The sequence below is a fragment of the Podarcis raffonei genome, chromosome 1, assembly GCF_027172205.1.
Source record: "Podarcis raffonei isolate rPodRaf1 chromosome 1, rPodRaf1.pri, whole genome shotgun sequence".
NCBI classification, from domain to species: Eukaryota; Metazoa; Chordata; class Lepidosauria; order Squamata; family Lacertidae; genus Podarcis; species Podarcis raffonei.
Genome location: NC_070602.1, coordinates 42,809,956 through 42,833,570, shown reverse-complemented (window position 1 = coordinate 42,833,570; position 23,615 = coordinate 42,809,956). Strand labels below are relative to the sequence as shown.

General features: G+C 43.3%; 1 protein-coding gene across 2 annotated transcripts; it reads left to right on the top strand.

Moving 5' to 3' along the window:
• Nucleotides 1–9,304: 9,304 nt before the first annotated feature.
• Nucleotides 9,305–21,013, top strand: PPP1R14D (protein phosphatase 1 regulatory inhibitor subunit 14D). 2 transcript variants are annotated; one of them, XM_053382771.1, is made up of 4 exons: nucleotides 9,305–9,983; nucleotides 13,931–14,029; nucleotides 15,013–15,045; nucleotides 18,956–21,013. In XM_053382771.1, exons 1-4 carry the CDS (start codon nucleotides 9,741–9,743, stop codon nucleotides 18,971–18,973), a joined length of 393 nt encoding a protein of 130 aa, XP_053238746.1. In that variant the 5' UTR covers nucleotides 9,305–9,740; the 3' UTR covers nucleotides 18,974–21,013. The 2 variants fall into 2 exon arrangements, with proteins under 2 accessions (XP_053238746.1, XP_053238738.1); XM_053382763.1 differs by having other exon boundaries at nucleotides 9,309–9,983; nucleotides 18,943–21,013.
• Nucleotides 21,014–23,615: the final 2,602 nt, after the last annotated feature.

Here is a 23,615-nt window from a genome sequence, read left to right as displayed (position 1 = left end):
CTGGAAGAGCTGAAACTAGGACCCAGAATTGTTGCCAGCACTTGCTGCAATTGGCACCTGTCAGTTGTGATGAGACGGATCCTCTCACATTCAGAATTTTTGAAACTCTATTCACAGTTTTAGAGAAACAGATAGAATTAGTCAAAGGACGGGTGCATATTCAAGTATATACACAAGTAACTCTTTAAAAGGAAAAAATCAGTGCAATGCTACCTTTTCCATTTAGCAGTGCCCTGCGGAAAACTTACTTTTCAATTTATAAAGCATTTTGCTTAGTGGTGAAATTTATAGTCTCTAAACACTGCTTACGATGTGGTCAATTTCATTATCCCATTGACTTGTATAAGACAATTGCCACTCAGACAAGTGGGTTGAACAGTTTTCTTCCCTGAGGCAAAGGGAAAGAAAGATTGCAAAAAGAAAGTTTGTTCAATTAATTTTTTTGTCTTGTTCTTTCCTAGGTGAGCACTGGATGGAGTGCATAATTCTCTCCTCCCTTTTTATCATCACAATAATCTCATGATGTAGGTTAGATTGACAGACAGAGCCCAAGGTTATTATTGCTTTAAAAATTGCTTATAGTGCACAGTTAAAATATTTTCATGCCATTGAAATGCACATCTGTAAAAACAACAACAACAACAGGTTTATTCAGCTATTATCTCATTAGAAAATAGTGACATAAGACACCTGATAGCTTAGGGACTGCATCAGAATTACGCTCGTACATTGTAATCAACATCCTAATCTAACAGACAGGACAAAACTAGCCAGCAAAAGCATATTTTGAGATATATAGATAGATGACAGATAGATAGATATAGATAGATATTGTGTTATTTAAATGTATTTCTAATTGAGCTGTTTGATATGCTGAAAACTGCATAGTACTGATGCAATAAAGGGCGGTCTATGAAATATAATGAATACATAATAAACATTCTAAATAATAAAAAATAAAAGGTGGTTTCTTCTAAAATACCACTGTTGGTGCCAGTGGGGCACTAAGAAAAACGTACTGACACAGTATCCAAAATATAAATATAGGCAGCTTCAGAATGTCTAGTATGCTGGCTTATCTAAGGTCAACTAATTTGTGTGTTGTCTTTTTCTCTTAACTCTTTATTTGTTTGCAATTTCCACATAAGGTCACAAATTCTTATCAAGAATAAATACTGGGCCTATTACATTGCATGACTTTCCATGGAAACTGTCTGCCCAGAGCAGACAAAAACGCTGCCTTTCTCATATTGATCTCTGTCCTTCAGACAGGCATTGTTTTGCCTAGTGGTTAGAAAACAGAGTAACTGTTTTATTTCATAGAATCAGAGAAACAAGGAATTGTAGAGTTGGAAGAGTCCCTGATGGTCATCTAATCCAACACCCTGCAATTCAAAAATATATTGCCTGTTGGGCTCAAACCCACAACCCTGAGATTAAGAGTCTCATGTTCTACTGACTGAGCTATTCCTCTCATCCTATTGCCATATACTGTATTTTTCGCTCTATAAGACGCACTTTCCCCCTCCTACAAAGTAAGGGGAAATGTGTGTGCATCTTATGGACCGAATGCAGGCTGCACAGCTATCCCAGAAGCTAGAACAGCAAGAGGGATCGCTGTGCAGGCAGCACTCCTTTTCGCTGTTCTAGCTTCTGGCTTCGCCGTGCGAAGCCTCTTCAGGGCAGGGGGAGCCTTCATCGCGCTGCCCTGAGGAGGCTTCGCGCAGCTATCCCAGAAGCCAGAACAGCAATCCCTCTTGCTGTTCTGGTTTTTGGGATTCAGAATATTTTTTTATTTGTTTTCTTCCTCCAAAAACTAGGTGCGTTTTATGGTCTGGTGCGTCTTACAGAGCGAAAAATACGGTAGTAGTTTTCTTTTAACTATCAGCTATTGATATATCTGAGAAGTAGGATTCACTTTTTGCAGTCTCAGTTTCTCTATATCACTGACAAGAATGTTTGGTGTCACATAGTCAGAAGGCCATTAAGCATCACTTTTGAAAAAGAGTATCCATTTATGCTGTGTGGAAATGTGAATACAGGACATTAGGCTCCATCTAAATCCAGATGTTCTAGAATGATATGGACCACCCTTGCAAACAAAGGATATTCTTAATTTCCAAGGACCTTTGTGTGTACTTAAACTGCAGCTATGGTTGAAGCATGCTTCAACTTGACCGTTACAGTACTTTGCTCTAGTACTGAATGTATACACTTCACTAGGATGTTTAAGGTTGAAAAAACTTGCAAATTACAGTATGTGGAAACATAGGCACCAAGTTGCACCGAGCGTTGAGGGGCCTATTGCTTGTGCATGACATCACATGCATGACACACGTACCTCAACATGACCAGGCCAACTCGGCCTGCCATTCCCCCCCCCCACCGTCAGCCGCCTTACCTTTGCAAAAGGGACATGCGGGGCGAAGATGTTTCACCCCGCACATCCTTGGCAAAGATTGTCATGGGCCAGGAGTTGGCTTCACCTGCTGAGCAGCAGCCTGAAGGAGCAGAAGGCGAAATGACTCCAACTGCTGCTGATCAGAGAGCCAGTGTGGTGTAGTAGTTAACAGCGGTAGACTTGTAATCTGGTGAACCGGGTTCGCGTCTCCGCTCCTCCACATGCAGCTACTGGGTGACCTTGGGCTAGTCACACTTCTCTGAAGTCTCTCAGCCTCACTCACCCCACAGAGTATTTGTTGTGGGGGAGGAAGGGAAAGGAGAATGTTAGCCACTTTGAGACTCCTTTGGGTAGTGATAAAGTGGGATATCAAATCCAAACTCTTCTTTTTGCTCCTGATGAGAACCAGCTGGCTCCAGCTTTCTTAAGCAGGGTTTCCAGCCTCAGTCAGTTGCTGGAAACAACATTTGTCATACCTGGTCAGATCTTGCTGCTTCTCGTTTCTCGTGACCTTGGACCCTCAGATTTCATGCCCCCTGGATCATCTGACTACTCGAACTGAGATGCTCGTGACCTTAGGATTGGACTGAATCTTGCATATGGAGTCTGCCTCCAGGCAAGTACCCCACTGAGATTCAGCTGGTTGGCTGGCTTCTCCCTCCACTGAGCTCTGCCATGGCTGGAAGCACAGGACTACGATAAAGATCACAGGAACGCCTTGCCGCATTCCTGGTGGCGATCCCCAGAAGGCACTCTGGCAATCACCAAAGGGAAGCATGGGACAAAGCTTTATCCTGCCGTATCCCTGGCGATCCTAAGTATGTGGCATCTTCATCCTGGTGTATCCTTTTGAGGATCACTGTGGAATTTGGGGCGGTGACCCCCTTCTTGAACATATTGGGGGGCCTGCTCTCCCTGCCCTCCCCTATAGATGACACCCTGTTTGGAAACTAGTAGAGGTTTGTACACACTGGGAAATAGATCAAATGGTGCTATGCACACAGAAGGTTGACACAACCCTTCACACAAGGACCTTAAATGTACCAGCTCTGTTTTCTAGGTGGTAAAATGTGACCATTTTCAAGTTAAGTTTTTCATATTTCTTTTATGGGGCACGCAAACCACCAGACTCCCCAAAAGTAGTTTATTTGTACCAGTATGAATAGATTGACATAATAATGAAGTAGGACAGTATGAGCTACAATACTGTGGAACCCTGTCCTAAGGACTCTTGAATGCCTGCTCATTGCATGGAGACAAAGCAGTGTGAATCAGTCCTTTGTATAATCCCAGTATGACCTATTTTTGCAACTGCAAAAAAAACACTTTAAAGTAATGGAAATAGGCTACACTCTTATATATTGTGGTCTCATGAAGTGATAACCAACGCCAGCCTCCACAGGGGACCCCAAAGCAGGCCTGCCCCCCAGAATGGCATGCATGTTTGCCACTAGCCATGTAGTGACTGACTTCATGTCAAAATTCTTGGGGCTTTGCTTCCATGACTTTATTCCCTTAAAGGAACTACAAATCACTCACCACAAATTAATCTGATGCTGTGATTTTGCATACAAAAGATTCTACTAGGGAGAGAGGTATATTTTTTCAGAACTCCTTCTAACAGAAAGAGTTGTCAGTCATAGTTCAGGATCTGTCGCTTTTCAGATAAGGCTAAAATAAATCAGACTATGGCACATTCCATTCTGCTTATACATTTGGGTGATAGGAGATTATTGCCAAGCGTAATGTCTAAATGTGATTCTGGCATTATACATTGACTGAGCATGTTTGTGAAACATCTTTGGCCTCAGCAGAAATGTCTGCTTTTGGATCTATAGTGCTAAAATGATCAATTAGTCTGCATGGATGGATTGATCTGATGTGTGTCTAGTACAATAATAGTTATTAAACAAATATGGCATGCCACATGCAGCAGGTTACATCAGAACTGATTTCTTAAATATGACTCAGAGCTAAGCTAGTCCACATGAAGTTTATGTGCAGCAATCTGTTTATATTCTTTTCTTCTAACTTAAAATTTAAGGGCAGAATCCAGGTTAGGCTCACAGAAAGGCTTTTATGTATCCACTAATGGAAGAAAAGAGGAGCCAAGGTTTGCTCCCCCAGTGCTCCTGAAAATAGGCTGCAGACCTGAGTAAGTCTTCTCACCAGTCAGAGAAGTGGAGTGGTTTTGTTTTGGATCATTTCTTCATTTTGGTTTGACATCTCTTCCCATTATTCCAGTTGTCTAAAAACAAGGCATGGTAGAGACAACAATAGAATGGAAGGATGCTCAAGTTGCAGGGAACGTTTGCAGCCAAAGGCAACCTGACCTTTCACATAAAACTTAAAGAGGTCAGCGAGTGCCTTTTGGATCAAACTGTAAAACACCCACTCCTTTGACAACAAAAATGATGCTGACAGGTTGCCTAGATACGCCAGATGTCTCTGGGCAACATGTCAACATCACCCCTGTTGTTCAGGGCATGCTTTATGGTCTGTTGCAAGAGGCAATCTCTGGCCTGCAATCTCTTATCTTAATAATTTTTGGCTCCGATTGCTCTCTGCAAACTCTCACCTTGTTCCATCTAGCTGTTGACTGCCTTGTTTCTAAACAGCTTTTAAGAGGCAGCTGAAAAAGGATTGGCTTGTTTGTCCTTTGGTTCCTCCATCTCCACCCACCAGTTTAATTGCCTTAGATGTTGTTGGGTGTCAAATTTCCAAGGCAAGAGGAAGAGGTGTGGACCTAAGGGCAGACAGAAAGGTAGCTCAGGAAAGGGAGACGGGGAAGGTTTCCAGAGTTCGGCAGTTCATGACTAACAGCCAAGTTAAGCTGTGGTGTGAAATAGAGCAGAAAAATGAATGACAGGCCTCTGAGTCCACAAGGAAATACACTGCTGCAGCATTTTGCAATGTGTTTCTCTGATTTGCCCCCTAGATAAGCTTTCAGATGAGCAACTGAAGGCTCATCAACCCCATATACTTGGGGTTTATCTGGTTATAGTGAGTGAGGAGGGACCTACCAGGGCTCTGCAGAACCCTTGTTTACTGTCAGCAGAAAGCCCAACATTCCATGCCAGAAACTGTTTGGATGCCCAACGCTTTCCTCTTTGTGGTTCCTCTTGCCGTAGCATGTTCAGCTGTAGTGCTTTGCACCTTTATTGGAAAGTAAATTCCATTGGACTCGGTAGAACTTACTTCTGAACAAGCACACTTGGGATTGTGCTCTCAGTATGTTACCAGAATTCATCCAGAATTCATTCCTGTTGTATTTGTTCATTCCTTTTGTTATTTAAAACATTTATCAGCCACTTAATATATATTTTTTTAATCTCTAGGTAGTATACAACATAAAACCAGTAAGCAATAGCTTTAAAAGAAAAAGACAACATGAAACCGGTGAAACAGTAGTATGAATGCGTATAAAAACAAAGACAGGAATTCAGGCAATTTATACGAACAAAAACAGGGTTCAGCCTTATGGGTCAGGGAAAGCACGGGTGAAAAGATACGTTTTACAACATATCAAAAACAAATGATGGCTGCTGCTTCACGTTTGGGAGCTGAGCTGTCCCCACTGAACGCAACCCCTGAAATGACTTAAGTAATCTTTTGTCAGGCCTTCAAGATTAACCATGAGGAGAGCCAAACTGCAAGAAAACACAAGTAATTAATATGCCCTCTGAAGTTCCACTGCTTAGGAAAAGTGTCACACCTACCGAGTGAACAGTCCTGGGATGGCTAGACTGCTAAACAAAAAGTGATTTACAGTGGTACCTCGGGTTACATACTCTTCAGGTTACATACGCTTCAGGTTACAGACTCCGCTAACCCAGAAACAGTGCTTCAGGTTAAGAACTTTGCTTCAGCATGAGAACAGAAATCCTGCTCCAGCGGCACGGCAGCAGCAAGAGGCCCCATTAGCTAAAGTGGTGCTTCACGTTAAGAACAGTTTCAGGTTAAGTACGGACCTCCGGAACAAATTAAGTACTTAACCCGAGGTACCACTGTATATGTGTTGTATGTGCAATATAACATTGTGCCACCAGATGGCGACGTGGAGTCCCGTTTTTATCTACTTGTTTTCCCTGTTTAAATTTACAAACGCTTTAAACTGAAATGCTTCTTTGATGTGTCTAGATCCAGCCCAGGCCATAGGGAAATAGGAAGCAGCCTTATATGGAGACAGCTCATTGGTTCATCTAGCTCAATATTGGCCACACTGGCAGGGGAGGGACTTTCCCAGCCCTAAGTGGAGACGTCAGGGATTAGACCTGGCACTAATGGTTTCATAGCTTCCTTTCATACCCAGTATGAATCTTCTTCCCTAAAAAGTCTTGTTGCTGTTGGTTCCTGGTTTTGAAAGAAGTGGCAATATATCTTAAATATTGGGAAATAATGAAGTTAGTCCATATGGGTGATAACCAACTCGGTCATATTCAGACTACACACAGTGAAATCTATAGACCTGTCAGTTGATTTCAATGGACCTGCTACTCTGACAAACGTTGGACCATCACCCTGTGGGTTTTGCAATGTGGCTTCCCACTCTGCAGTAGGACACGAGGAGATTACAATGGCCTGGCTCCTTGTAGAAATGGCTTCTGAATTGTTTAGTGTGTGCACCAGTTGTTAGTTTTGACAGAGAGATGGATAGAGGCTACTGGAAGAGGATGTAGCTTAATTGGTTCCAGAACAGAAACATCTTTCTTCTAACTGCCTGAGGAACAACTGTAATATGTTTCATTCTCTGCCTGAATGGAATGTGGATCCTGGCTAAGACTATAATGGACTTTGTAGACATGTGTCTGTACATGTCTCCTCTTATTTCTTTTCTTAGTACAGTAACCTATACAAACGTTAACTTTTATGAGAAAGGTCTGCAACCAGTCCGTGACAGGAGATGTCAACAAGTCTAAAGACTTGAGGTAAAATTTCACATGCAGAGTATAAATTTGAAATGTCACATTAAACTTTGGTGAAATTGGTGTTGCCAGCTGAAAAAATATTTGCAAATTTGTGTTTCAGGTTTAATTTCATGTACCAAAATATGAAATAATGCATTGAATCAGAGTAACTATCACTTAGGGGATTTTGTTGGCTTCCACTATCGAGTCTAATTCAGAAATCATTTCTACAAACTGGACTTGTTTTTTAAATTTCTTTCTTAGCCAGGTATTCAAACTAAGTTCAAACTGGTATTTCAGAAATTTTTTATTCTTATTTTTATTTCAGAAATTCACCTCCTCCTCCCCCACATGTAGTAACTTTAAGGCTCTGTTACAAAGCAATGACATTATTGCTGGCTGACAAATCTTAAGGCCTCAAGCCCAAGTGAAGCTTCCTGGAGAGAGATCTAAATCTTTAATTCAGTCCTGGAGTCTACGAGGCATGGATCTCTGAGCTCACCCTTCTCTGGTCTGGGAAGGGCAAGATGTATAGATCAAGTAATCTTTCTGAGGGAAGATCTTTATAACAGGAGCTGCTTGGTCCTGGGCTGGACATTTTCACCTGCTCAGCTTCTGGATCTGATCTGGGAGTGAAGAGTGCTTCCAGGGCAGACTTCCTTTTTAATGAGGGGAGGACAGCCATAACCTATAGAACTGCATTATAAGAACATGAAGAACTTGGACTTGAGCTTACTTACCCCTCCTCCCTTCCATTCCTTTTTCCTCATGTGTCATGTATTTTTAGATTACAGACCTAAGGACAGGGACTGCCATGGTATGGATTTTTGTAAGCTGCTCTAAAAGCCTTTTCAGCTAAAGGACGCGGGTGGCGCTGTGGTCTAAACCACTGAGCCTCTTGGGCTTGTTGATTGGAAGGTTGGCATTTCAAATCCACGCGACGGGGTGAGCTCCTGCTGCTCTTTCCCAGCTCCTGCCAACCTAGAGTTCAAAAAGCACACCAGTGCAAGTAGATAGATAGGTACTAATGTGGTAGGAAGGTAAGTGGCATTTCTGTGCACTCTGGTTTCCGTCACGGTGTCCCATTGTGCCAGAAGCCATTTAGTCATGCTGGTCACATGAACCAAAAAACTGTCTGTTGACAAACGCCGGCTCTCTTGGCTTGAAAAGTGAGATGAGTGCCAAACCCCAGAGTCGCCTTTGACTGTACTTGACTGTCAAGGAGTCCTTTACCTTTTTACCTTTTCCTATAAGGAAATGCCACAAATAAATAAATAGATGATAGATATAGATAGATAGATAGATAGATAGATAGATAGATAGATATAGATAGATAGATGATAGATACATAGATAGATAGATAGATGATAGATAGATAGATAGATAGATAGATAGATAGATGATAGATAGATAGATAGATAGATAGATAGATGATAGATAGATTAGATAGATAGATAGATAGATGATAGATATAGATAGATAGATTAGATAGATAGATAGATTAGATAGATAGATAGATAGATAGATAGATAGATAGATAGAGATAGATGATAGATAGATAGATAGATAGATAGATAGATAGATGATAGATAGATGATAGATAGATAGATAGATAGATAGATAGATAGATAGATAGATGTGTGGGGGTAAAATATATATCCTGCTTTTCTATGGCAATATTGACTCAACACAGCTGTGTGTGTGTGTGTGTGTGTGTTGTGAACTGCCCCGAGACCTGGGGGTATATAGTGGTATACAAATTTAATAAAACAACAGCAGCGGCAACAACAACAATAGATAGCAGATAGATAGATAGATAGATAGATAGATAGATAGATAGATAGATATAGATATAGATAGATAGATAGATAGATAGATAGATAGATAGATACTGTATCAGAAAGAGGCCTCCTTACTGTAAGGGTATTAGAGTTAGACTATTAAAAGGAAATAGCATATTTAAAGCACAAAATGTATTGCTCAGAAATGCATCAGAGAGATGTGTGGTGGTTGTTTTTTGCATATTTCAGAAACATGCAATTTAATATTGCCTGCCTTCCCTCTCCTCGCTCTCAATTATCCCCACTTAGCTCATTCTCCTCAGGAAGTGGATTGCATAAAACATTAATGGACTCTGTCTGCCCGGTCTATGATCGCTCAGCCTCTTCTAACAACAGATGTTATTACAACTACTCTCCCTCCCACATTGCTTTTGTCAGTGTCACTAACAGTGAAACCAAATCAGCTTTTTCCTAGAGCAGCTGATTGATTGCTTCTCCTGCGACTTCTCTCTCTCTCTCTCTCTCTCTCTCTCTCTCTCTCTCTCTCTCTCTCATCTAGCGACTTGCTCTGGGACACCACAGGCAGTTTCTTCTGCTCTTTGAAAATAATCAATGGCAATTTTTTGAAGGAGGAGGGTAGGGGGAAGAAACATGCTGGAAGAGAGAGCATTGTCCCCGGAGAGTACAGAGGAGGTGGGACAGTTAGTGAGCATAGCTCAGGGTCCAAGTTCCCTTCCTCGGGTCACTTTTAATGCTCCAGAGAAACCAGAAGAGGAAACGTCCCACAGAAGGCTGGGCAAATTAACCATCAAGTATAACCGAAAAGATCTTCAGAGATGGCTAGATCTGGAGGAGTGGATTGATGCCCAGTTGCAAGAGCTGTATCAGTACCAGGTGGGTAACTATTTGACTGGATAAAGACATCACACATAAGTCCAAAGAATTTTACCTATGCCAGGACTGTCTGTAGCACAATGTATGGCTTGGAATGGAATGGACATCTGTTTTGGTGATAAAGGAATGTGATTCACTATCACACTCATTAACTTGTTAAATTCTCCCACTCCCATTCTGCATGGATTACTGTGTGAGATTAGACTGGGGCTTAATGGTAGAGCCACAAAACGTCTGCCTGGAAAGGATCAGCTCATCCAACTCTCCACCCTGAGGCAAAGACATCTTATATCCAAAAAGCATTCCTGGCAGACACCTTTCTGCTCTTACCTTGGAAATTTCCAAGCCCGAGACCTCACCACCTTCTTAAGTAGCTTTTTCAGTTGTGGGAATGCTCCCATGATCAGGAAGTTTGTCCTAATCTTGAATTTAAATCTACTTCCTGCAACTAAAAGCCATTGTTTGTTGTCCTGAATGCAAGTTGAAAGAATGGGTGACAGTTTCCCTTTTATTTTCCAATATCTCTAAAAATGTTTGGAGCATGTCTGGGTACCTTACAGAATTTCTGGATATTTTAGACTGGCCTCAAAGGATTTGCTTTTTTATTTAGGGCAGCCTTCCCCAGTTTAGTGCCCTCCCATCATCCCTGACCATTGTCCTGATGGCAGGGGCTGCTGGGAACCTGAATCTAAAACATCGAGGGTGGATCAGGGTGGGGAAGGTTGACTTTGATTGGCATCTGTCTGTCTCAGGAGACAATGAAGGGGTTTGACTTGGGTGTATGTGTGAAGTCAAACTGTTGGGAAGTTACAGCGCCTGTTGGGTCTGTAGAGACCAATGCGGGAGAGACATGCTTTGTTGTAGCGGGGGCAGATGAAGGCCTCAAGTTGTGCTGTTGCAGATGCACCATGGCTTTTCTTCTCCCAGTGGTCATTCCTCCTCAGGTCATTGCTAAGGATACACAACTTGACTGTGTGTCTCCAGACACTGTGCTTGTCTACAAAGGATTCCCACACAGCAGGGTCGATGTTGCCAACCTCAGGTCACATTTGCAGACATTTTTGTTACGCATAATTGATTTATGGCATGTGTGTCCTGCCCAATTTGCAAGGGCATTTTAATTTCACAACATCCCTTTGTGGAGATGATCAGCTGGGAGAGATTGAGAAATCTGTCCATAGTCATCCCAATGAGTTTTGTATCATGAACTTGAATAAATGTTTTCCATTTCCAAACTCACCTTGAACCATTTAATCCACATTTACTTTCTGTGGCTACTTTCACACTGGGCATTTTCTGTGGAACACCTACCCTCTGTTCACTCACTTTTTATGGGGAATCTGCATGATGCCGTTGTCAAAACATCCTCCCATGATGATCTTCTTCAACTTCCATCCTTTTCCAAAGCTCAATTTCCCAAGAGGTAGATGACCTATCAGACGGCTGCTTATTAGGTTGTTGGGCAAGTTATGGATTGTATAGATTGCTCTAACAATTTCCTTCCCTATGATCCATCTCTCCTGTCTATGAATCAGATATATTACTTTAACCCTTCCCTTCTCAAATAGCATTGCATTTATATCCATTTCTATTCTACTCTCCCCATACATCACACCAAAGGGAGGTAACTATGATCAAGACTGCAGCAAGTGGAGGAAAGTGGGGGAGACATTTAACCCTTTCCTCCATGCCCTTGCTGAAGTGAGAATTCTCTTCCTCCCCATGGACACTTGAGACTTGAAGGCACTGTCTAGTAGTCACAAGCCAAGCAGAGAGCATCCAGGACCTTGGACAGCTCCAAAAAGCCCCCCCTCTAAAACAGCCACAAGAGCAGCTGTTGCAGCAGGGAGCTATAGCCTTAGTTGTTGTTTAGTCTAACCAAGCCTAAAGTGTGGCAGATTCCACTGCCCTGGAAGAGCTCGTCTGCTGGTTAAAGGTCCCTTGCCTTATTTTGTAGTCTCTGAGTTCTACAAGGTTTGAGAGACAGAGGTAATGCAGGGGACTCACCCTTTAAATCAGAAGATAGTGGCAGGACTGTGTCTGCTAGCCCTGAGTAAGGCACTGTTTGTTCTTCCTCTAATGAGTAGCCTGAACTTCATCTGAACAATGCACTGCAAGGTTCCCAGGTCATGGGTCATGACACCTCAGCATTCGAGGCTGTTTTTCTTGGGGGGGGGCTACCCACCTGGGTACATGTTGAATCCTAAAGACAATAAGCCTGAAAACAGAGTTGCTATTCCACTTGCAGCCTAAAGCAGGACAGCAATTATTGTGTCCGATTAATTATCCACACCTGGAAACACCTGAGATCTTTACCCATGCTTGTAGAGTCCTCTTCCATCTTGTCAGCTTTTGAACTATGGAACTTAAAACTCAACATAATACTCTAAATGAGGTCTCAGCAGGGTCCCTCAATAGCACTACTAAATTTCTAAGTTCAGAAGACCATTCAGTAATTTGATTGTACCTAAAATAAGGTTGTTTGTTTCATGAAATGCATGCACCACTTGATTGTATTTTTTTACCAACTTTTAAATATACAAAAAGCTAAACTATTAAAACAGATTAAAATTCACACCAGCATTTCTAAGCATCTGAGTAGGCTTGCCTAAACAATGTTTTTAACAAGTGCCAAGAAGAATATAGTGAAGATAGCTGCTTGATAGCAATTGGCAGGGAGTTCCAAAGTGTAGATGCTGACACACTATTGTGTTCTTATCAAGGCCGAATGGGTGTTATGTGGCATCTGTAATATTGCCAATTCTGTCAATCGAGGTGGAATTAGTCTATTGGGATCCTTTGCTGGGGGTGAAGGAGGTTGAGGGAGCTTATTAACAACCAAACTAATTGTGGGCTATCCTTCACAATTGGGGTCATTGAAAAGAGTATTTCAAGCCTGTTTCTGTACAGGCAGCATGTAAATGCCTGGCCCTCTTATCTCCATTCCAAAGGTTGTTTTCCCGACACAGTTTTGCTGATGCTTTACTTTCCAGCAGCCTAATCCCCACTTCTCAAAGGCAGGTAAAGGTGAGGATATTATTCAACATTATTGAAAGGAGGTTGTTAAGTAATCAAGACAATTGCTGACCTGTCTGTGTAATATGGAACTGAAATCCGACTGTGTGCATGTGTCACTAGCGGAGGTCTTAGAAAGGTAGAGGAGTAAACCATTTGAAATTCGCTTCAGTCAATCAAATTTATGTATTTATAAAGTTTACTTTCAGAGTAGCAATGGGTGGGCTAGATGAAGAAACAAAAACTGAAGGTGTTATGTGCCTCATTAAGTGTGCGCACACATACACCTGAATGAAACAGAATCACCCTTCCTGGGTAGCAGTCCTATATGAGATGCTACAGTATTTATTATCGTCACCAAATCCATAGTAATAATTCATTACAGCTGGGTGGAAATGAGAGGTTGGGGTAGATTTTTTTTCAGGGGATAAACAGCACAGGGAAACCCCCTCACCCCACAATCCTGATTCAGATTGGGGTCTTCCTGCAGCTGCTAAGAAAGGTGTGGCTAGTTAAGAGCCCACAATTTAAAAAATGTGCTTAAAGTCACGTCTCATTGACACTTGTTAGGCCACTGGAGCTGTTGGAGCATGGCAGGAGGCTCTTGATTGGCAGGTGCAAGTATCTGATCAAACAGAGTGCCAGGCACTAGCTAAAGAAAGATTCTGCCTGGGGACGTAACAGGAGTGGTTCTGCCTGAATAAACAGAGCTATGCCTGGCCGGGGGCCAGTTGGCCAGCTTCAACCAGACTGGTAGACATGGTGGAGCTGGAGAAGCCCAGGCAGGATGGTGGTGGCATCTGATTAGAGATTGAGGTGGGGAGGAAAGAGATGATGGTTCCAGTGCCTTCTAAAAGCAATAGAGAAGGGGACAACCCCAAAACATGAAGGGCAGCGCCTGTGTAATTTGAGCATTGGTGATTCTGCTCCAGTTGCAGGAGGAGACAGAAGCCACAGCCGCTCCAGAGCCAGAAATCGACATTGAGGATCTTCTTGACGTCTCTAACGAGGAGCAGAAATCTAAACTGCAGGTTGGACAGAGGCACCTTTAACTGCCTATTTAGACGGTTTGTGGGGACCAAAGGAGCCTTTTCCAACGTTGCAATGTTAGTCATCATGAAAGGAGGTTCTCCGTGAGCTGTTGAACACAGCGTGACTCAATGAGACAAAACCATCTGCCCCGTTTTTTTGATGTGGTGCCTGAAAACGGAGTCCTCCACAACTAAATAACTGGAATTGCAGGGCGGGGTGGCATGGGGTGCAAGCTCTGTGTACCATTTTTGCATGTGGTTGAATTCTGAGATTGATTCAAAGCAGGCAGGCCATTTCTGACTTGGGAGTATTTTGAGAGACAGTCCATAAAGTACATCAGTTTTCAACATATGAGTCTGCTTAATACAGAATCAGATGATTGGCTCATGTGGCCCAGTGTGGTATACAGTGGTACCTCTAGATACAAACGGGATCCGTTCCGGAGCCCCGTTCGCATCTAGAGGTAAACGTAACTAGCGATGGCACGTCTGCGCGCACGCATCGCTTTTCGCCACTTCTGCGCATGACGTCATTTTGAGCATCTGAGCATGCGCGAGCGGCGAAACCCAGAAGTAACACGCTCCGTTACTTCCGGGTTGCCGAGGAGTGCAACTCGAACACGCTCAACTTGAAGCATATTTAACCTGATGTATGACTGTACTCCTATTGCAGATAAGTGAAAGGCCATGGTTCAGTGCAAGAGCATTTGCTTTGCATACACAAAGTCCCAGGGTCAATCCCCAGTATTTCCAGTTAGGGCTGGGAGAGGCCCCTGCCTGAAACCCTGGAGAACTGCCAATCAGGGTAGACTATACTGAGCTAGTTGGACCAATCATCTGACTCGCTATAAGGCAGCTTCCTGTGTTCTTTTGGCTGCCAACCAGAGATTTTGCTTCCTTGCCCCTGGGGGTAAAATGTAGAGGAAGATATATAGAGATATATAATTCAAATACATGCATAAATGTTTTATCTTATCTTGTAGGAAATTCTCCAGGAGTGTTCCAGACCTACAGAGGTGAGCATAGAGCAAGGCAACTGTCAGTGCTTTTTTTTTTTTTTCCCAGGAAGTAATCAAGTGTACGCAGTACCGGCACCTTTTTTGTTGTTGTTAAAAATTGTGGCACTTACTCTAACAACCTCATGGTGAGTACTGGCACCTATTTTTCTAGAAGAAGAAAAAACACTGGTGATGCTTTAATATCACAGTGTGTGCTCTAGGAACAGCTGAACAGCCAGTTCTACAGATGTTTTGAAGCTATGTTTAGTGTGCATTGCTCATGCTTTCATTTTTCAGCCATACTTACACAGGTATAAATTATTTTATTCCAAACGGTTTGTGGCTCAACCAAGAGGTTTGGATAATGCCAAAATTTGGATAAACAGGAGTGCAGTTTATTTTCTCCAAATAGCACAAAACTACTAGGGTTGAATGTGGTGGGTGGACAAGATGAAAGTTCTTCTTCTAAATATATTTGTTTTGAATGCAGTAGAGCCAAACTCACTTAGGAAGGGCTGTAGCTCAGTGGTAGAAGGTCTCAGGTTCAATTCCTACCATCTCCAGATAGGTCTGGATATGTCCCCCTGTGTGAAAGCCTGGAGAGCTATGGCCAGCCAGAATAGACAGTGCTGAACTAGATGGACAATGGCCTGACATGCTATAAGGCAGCTTTCCTATGTTCAAACTATATGCTACTCTTAAGGTGCAGCTATGTATCAAGTATCATTTCCCTTAACTACAAGCATATGGGGAAGAGATTATTACAAGGAAGTTAGTGGGGGCTTATTTATTCCCTCTCCAGTGCAATCAGAGCCAAAATTGGCTTCCTTGTGCAGCTAAAATGCTTAAGAAAAAAAATTCCCATTGATAACAATGGTAAGTTTTCTTTGTAAGTATTATAGTCATGCTGGAGGGGGAGGATGATTTTGGTTCTGATCACAAAAGGGATGTTCAACCTTCCTTGCAAGGATCACACACACACACCTGTACTTAAGAAAGGGAAAACTTGATAAGGTTTAATATCAGGCAGACATCAGTTTGGCCCTAAGAGAACTACTCAGTTCTCATGACATTCATTCCTCTTCCTTCTACCTGCGTTGGTTCATCCATGGAGTCACTATCATCAACTTTCCCTTCAAGGTTAACACCCATCCCTCATGCAGAGAGCTGCACATGAGCTAGGCGACTGTGTTGTTATGCAAAGGACACCACTCGTTTTCATTCATTTCAATCGGTCTACTCAGAGAAAATTACTTGCATACCACCACCCTGTAATTATGTTTGGAAGGGAAATCAATCGGGTTATCTATTGAAATAGGACTCTGAACTATATTGTGTGCTACAGCTGAAGGAGGCGAGATTTTCCTTCTCTACAACTAGTGGCAGTTGAACTTCTTGACTCACCATTGCTGATCTCCATGGTAACTTGACCAATCCTTGTAGAAGTTGTTCAAAGGTGACTACACAACAAGCAGGGTTGGTGAATGATTTACTTGTGAACAATAAGAGAGCACTCAGATGTGTCTGGGTAGAAAGTGAAACCCACCAATAACGGTGCTAGCTTGAAGCATTACAAAAGGTAACACACAAAGTCCATCACACGTACAATTGGATGTGTGCAAAATAGTCACCACCTGTACAGCTAGCGGGGTATAAGCACATGGAAGGTGGCTTCTAGATGTGTAACTCAAGCGGGATGAAGGGCAATATGTGATCTAGCTTCAGGACTGCGTCCCTCTCATTCTGTTAGAAAATAGCAGCAGTAATCTTCAGTTACTAAAGGGCAAGTAGAGGCTTACATGGCTGAATTGTGCCTGCAGCAGGGTTTGGTGGAAGGCCAGGATATGCATTTAACAAATAAATGAACAAATACATGTTCCTCCAGACAAAAAAAAAAAGGCCAAAAAAACTGAGTGTCAAGAAATAGGTATGCCAGGAAGAAGCATTCTAGCTTAGCCTGTTTTCTAAGCAGGAACTATTTTCAAGTAGATGAGTATTCAGACATAAGAGTTGCCACCTGCAGTCTGAAGTGGTACAGTCCAGAACCTCAATTGCTGTGCTTTTGGTATGCATGACTTACATTTAAATTGCTTGATCAGCTGAGTCTCTCCATTCTACTTGCACTCCAGGGTAGAATGGTTGAAGTCCCCCAAGAACAGATTTCAATTTATATTTATAAATTGGTTGGCATTTGGTTTATATTTAAATAAATCCCCTTATGGTGATCTTAGCAGATAGGGGGGAGAAGAATCTGTCTTGTAGTTGATCCTGTTTCTTAAAAATACATGGCAATTCTTCTCCCACCTGTCTGCTAAGATCTCCGTTGCATGAATGGCTTTTCACAAAGTGCATAGCAAGTATGGGGACCCCAGTCCAGACTGGAACCCTGGTACTGGTGGGAGAGGACCTTTAACCTTTTGCCCCTGCTGCAGTCCTGATCCAGCCTGGGGCAGGGGAAGAGGGGAGGACACAAGACCTGGGTGTCACCACTATATGTCTTCATTTGGCCTGGAGAACCGGTGTGAACTAAAAACCGCTTTGTAGGGTAACAGAGAGGAGGAAGGCCTACCATCTGCATTAAAAGAACAGCTCCATTGGTGTGAACAGGAGCTTCTGTTCCAATGCAAAAAGTGGGTCTGGGGACATAGATCCACACTGGAACTGCAATGTGGACCACGCTAAGATCCCCATCGAGACTGGGGGCCCTGCACTTGCTATTTACTTACTTAACAAAATAACTTTGCAATTGGTAATGGCGCAGAAGACGTTTTGTCTCCTTGTGCCCCAAAGCCACCGTGTCAAACAGGCTGGCCTCAGGCCAGCGAGGGTCAGGGCTTCTGAATCTTTAATAGCTTGAAAGAAGGAGTTTCAGCAAGTCTGTCATGTCAACTCCAGGCTCATCCGGACTTCTTTTTGTGCTGCATTTCTAGGAACAGACCTGTGCCTTAAAGTGTCTAAGGGCTTTTGCAGTGAAAACTCGCTCTTTGCCTCTGAATCAGAGCAAATGGCAATCTGCAGAAAACTCAAATTGCTGTTTGTTCCGAGCTAGTTAAGGAAGCTACACCCACCAAGTTTCCTCTTCTACACAGCTACTGCACCATTGTTTATTTGCATGCCACTTATCCATGGAAAACCATACCCAAACCAGCTCATATCAAAGTTTACATAAGATAATTCGCTAGCAATTATACGACATAACAAAATGTAAATAGTCATATAAGCAATATGCCAATGAAAACATCTCATTATAATGAAACTATAATAAAATTAAACAATCTGCTGGTAATTCCTAATAAAGGCCTAGCAATAAAAATACAAGAACATAACAGCACAACGTCTCAGCCACAGTAACAACCCTAAACAATACTCCACCCTGATCGCCTGAAAACCTTAATCTTACCCTATTTTAGCCCCCCCGGGGGGCAGCTTTTAATTATGGCTTAAAGGTAAAGGTATAGGGTCCATTAGGTCCAGTCGTGACCGACTCTGGGGTTGCGGCGCTCATCTCTCTTTACAGGCCGAGGGAGCTGGCATACATGGCCAGCATGACTAAGCCGCTTCTGGTGAACCAGAGCAGCGCACAGAAACGCCGTTTACCTTCCCGCTGGAGCGGTACCTATTTATCTACTTGCACTTTGACGTGCTTCCAAACTGCTAGGTTGGCAGGAGCAGGGACCGAGCAATGGGAGCTCACCCCGTTGCGGGGATTCGAACCGCCGACCTTCTGATCGGCAAGTCCTAGGCTCAGTGTTTAACCCACAGCGCCACCCGCGTCCCTAATTATGGCTTAGCTGCTTCCTAATGCTTTGCAAGAGGAACATGCCAGGAGGTTGTAAAGATCCAGCTACTTTTAATTTGGTGGAGGGTGAGTTAACTGTATGAATTAAAACCTTGTTTTAATGGATTTTGATTCAGGACTTTGTTACAGAACTGCTCGATCGATTGAAAGGTCTCAGGAGAATGGCCAACAATCAAAAGAAATGAACCGCAATGACAAAAACCTGTAACACAAAATGCATCATCCCGTGGAAGAGAATTATTAGAAGACACAGGGATGGAATTCCAGCGCTGCCTGATATCGTACACATCAGATTCCAAAGCATCCATCTTCATTCGCCCCTTGGATTTCTATCTGCAAGCAGTAGCTTGTTTGCGGGGAGGAGAGGCCATAGCTCAGGAGGCAGATCAGATGCATTGCTGGTCAAAGCTCCCAGGTTCAGTTCCTGACATCTCCATTTGAAAAACACTTATGGAGCAGGGCTGGGAAAGATCTCTGCTCAAAGCTCCAGAGAGGTAACATGGAACTAGACATGCCAATGCTCAGACTGTTAGAATCAAGCTAGGTCTTTAAGAACAGGGACAGGGAGTCTGTGTCTCCCCAGATGTTGCTGGATTTCAGCCCCCATTGAATCCTCCCAGTGTGGCCTTTGCTCAAGGGTGCTGGAGAGCAGGGTGGGGAGGGAACAGCTGTTATGGGAGGGAAGCATCTCTTTCCTCTTTGCATTAAATCAGGGTGGGGAACCTTTGGTCCTGCAGATGTTGCCGGGCTCCCAACTTAGCTTGAGCCAGCATGAAAACTAAGGGCCACCAGATTGTTGTTGTTATTATTAAATGTGTATACTGCCCTTCATCTGAAGATCACAGGGCAGCTCACAACGTAAAAATACAAACACGAAATACGTAAATCCCTTGTTGCCCTCCACCCATTGTGTCATGTTTTTGAGGGATGGGGAACCTGGGGCTCTTGTTGTTGGACTCCGGCTTCCATCATCCCTGATGCTGGCAGGGTTTGGTGGGAGTCAGAAGACAGCAACAGCAGATTCTTTGCCCCTGAATTAGAGCATGGGGGACAGGACAAGTCCCTCAAGCGGTACAGGTTATCTGTTTGTATGATGGCATTTGCAAGGAATAATAATTTTCAGTTGAATATTTTTGTGCTTCTTAATATGAATGTATGCACCAGACATTTAAAGCACAAAGTTTCCTCATAAATCCTGGGAACTGTATTTTGTAAGGGTAGTGGAAATTATAGCTCTGTGAGGGGCATTCTACAGTTCCCTGGATCTTTTTTGGCTTTAAAAATGAATTATAAATGTATGGTGTGTGCATAGCCTAAGAGAAGCATTTATTCGAATTTATCAGACTCCCCAGTTTTCATTGACATCACCTCTGAGATCAGTCTTTAAAAACATTTTTCCTGCCTAAAGTGATTACTTCCATCTTTACTTCCATCAACGATACAGCTGAGAAGGTAAGGCACAGGACACAGAGTCATACAGTGAAGAACGACATCATGATGGGGGTTTACAACTGGAGTATCCTATCTTTGTTACATACCTACGCACCATTCAAAATGCAGAAAGCTGACAGAATGCCAAAAATGGGAAGCGGGGAAGTCAAGTTTTCAGTGACTGAAAGAGGGGAAGAAGTTGGACATGGGAAAGTGGATTTAGCTCAGCCCTTGATTATTTCTCTCTTTCATGGATAAATGCTCTTAGGGAATTGCACGTGGCTTAGCTACCAGAGTCTAGAATCCAAAAATACCGAGGCATAGGAGTTTCTAGCAGCTAAACGTGAAGGAGGTGGGAGATGAAATACCTGAGCTGCTGCAGATCTGTGAGTTTTCTTGAGTAACACATGTCCATTCATGTAATTACAAGGTGGGGTTTCCTGTCCTTTTTATTTCCTATTCTGAGGAATACACACTGGTGACTAAGGCAATGTTGAGATCGTTCACTCTTCTGAGCAACGGGATTGACTTCACCACAAGATCTGTGCTCTTTCAGGCATGAGGGCTGCATCCATAGCAAAAAATGTGTTCACTGTTGCTTCCCCCCCTTTCAAATATTGTTTCTGCACAAACACCTCAAGCATGTGATATTTTGGGATGCATAAGGAGTTAACATCAAAAATGTATTTTTGCCTTTCATTTCAATCGCTTTGTACAATGTCTTCGTCATCATCATCATCATGTTTAAGAGGTACATTTTCTATGGCCTCAGTGTGGTCTTTCCAATGTCACAATTTTCATGCCCCCATCTCCAGGTGTATTTCACTTGACACATTGTGAATGGAGGTGACTGTATAATGCTTGGTAGCTAATCTGTGGCATGGGTGCCGTATATGGCACAAGGAACACAGGTCTGTGCCATTCCTGGACCAGAGCAAGCGGGTCTGTGGGCAGAGGTGGATTTCGGGGAGCGTGACCAGCTTGCCCCCTCTGGGCTGCAGGGGCCCCCACAACTATGACTTCGAACAGATGAGAGACGGGGGGCACCGCTGAAATTTGAAAGCCCAAAGTCTGCCACTGTTGTGGCAGAAAGCTTGGACTATGTGCCTGCCTCTCTCACCTGCCTTGAGATCTAGAGCTTGGTCTCATATCTCTGTCTACTGGACTACACATATAGTTCGGATTTCAGGCCAATTTCTCTGTCTGTCTGCAAGAGATCCATTGTTAGGTTACTTCTGAAACTGAAACACGCCATGGATAGTGTAAGAGGAGAGCAGCATGTACAGTGGTACCTTGGTTTTCGAGCAGCTTAGTTCCCGAATGTCGCAAACCCAGAAGTGACTGTTCCAGTTTGTGAACTATTTTTGGAAGTCAAACATCCAACAGGGCTACTGCAGCTTCTGATCAGAAGCTGCAATTTGGTTTTGGAAGTTGAAAACACTTCTGGAATGGATTCTGTTTGACTTCCAAGGTACGTCTGTACTGTACTGCAACATGCTTCCAGGCAACATCTTCTGCTCGCACACTATGCTCACATGCATTACAAACACACCACTGAAGGAAAACACTCATTTCACCATTCTTCAAACTGCCTGGCTAGCTCAGCCCTCCTAACAAACTGATCAAAGTGCACTGAGCCTCATATTAGAAATGTTGTGTCTGTTTCCCTCTCTTTCCTACATGCGTTTTCTTTGCAGTACTTGCTGGGCAAGTTGCTCAAGTCCATAAAACACACTCGAGAACGGCAAACAACAAACACAAAGGGTCAAACTGAGGTTGAAGAAGAAATTATATTTGTGGAAAAATACAGCATCAAGGAACTAAAACCGATGCTTCCCTCTCCAGCAGGCAGTTTCATGCATCTTTTTGCATGAATGCGTTTAAGCACAACATGCCACAGAAGGCATTGTAAAGAAAGCCTGTCACTGACTTCAGAATTTGTAGGAACTGAAATCTCTGTGGGGAGAAAGTGACTACGTGCTTCTGGGCCAGTTCCTATTCCCCACCCTGCTCTATAGCTGTCTTGGTTCAATCCCCTTTCCTTCCCTTTCAGCAGATAGTCTGAAAAAAAGGACACACACACAAAGACCAACATGAAGAAAGCTTCGATCCAAGGGCAGGGCCCATAGTGGTTAAAAATAAAACCTGGCAGACTGGTTACTGAAACAATTCAAGGGAGAATAAGCTGGATGTCACATAGTCACCTCTGAGCAGGCAGACTGCTCCTCCCTTTCCCCCCATCCTGTCTTCTTCAACACAGTCCAAATATGCTAACCACAAACACAGCAGCAAAAACTGCTCTGTCTGAAACCTGCTGTCCATACTAAGCAAACCCGAGCTGACAGTGCATGACTAGACACTACAACTATAAATGTTGTGGTTCAGCTACTAATCGTTTCTATGAAAGTGAGACTGCCTTTAAAATTCTTATCCTGCCCCCTAACAGCCATCCAGCCCCCATGATTACGCATCTGGATTCTGCATCAGGCACACTTCTGCTTCACTGTGGACATAATGCTAATATGGGATGCTGGTGCTTTTTAGGGGAAATCATGACATTCAAGCCTCTGCAGCCACAGACCTCTGAGTGGGGCAGTCCATCACAAATTACTGAATGCACAAATCCTGGTGGATACAAGCCATACATCTGAGCATTGGGGGGGGGTTATGCTAAAGTGCTTCAGTTTATTTCAACCCATCTTCCTGTTAAAACACTATTTGTTTTCTCTTTGGGAGGTGTCCAGATCCGATGATGGGCATGTTACTCTAGCACTAGTCATTGTCCGGGTATTACTTGCTCTATTCAGAGTAATTACCACCATTCACACTGAAAGGAAATGGTCTGTATGTGCTTCTTTGTCAGCTCACACCTGCCCATCCAGACTCCTGCCAAGTGCCTGGCTTCCCAGGTAGACTGCCCTTCTGTTCACCCTAGATGGAAACACGCAGAAAAGGCCACCAATCCACCCAAGAGTGTGTTGCAATTGCAAACCAGCTGCTACAGAACACAGCTTTATGCCCAACCTCCTCTGGCTATTTAAATTGTTTAGAGGAGAGATGCATCAGGAACCCATGCCCACCCAGCTATGAATTCTCGAAATGTTTTTACCGCCTTCAGTTCAGACATGCAGAGTCCTTCAGTCACCTTGGTTCACATGTCCGAGAATGCCATTTCCTTGAGTTAGAGGAAAGCAGAAGATCTGGACACCAGTAAGAGCCAATGAAGAACATTGCTTCGCATCCAGTGGCGCCATCCCGTTCACAAAAGGACTTCCACAATGGAACTTCCCTTTTCTCTCCTGTTCTGGGGGTTTGCCAATGCTGGCAGTTCCCTCACTGCAAGAAGCGAAGTTACAGG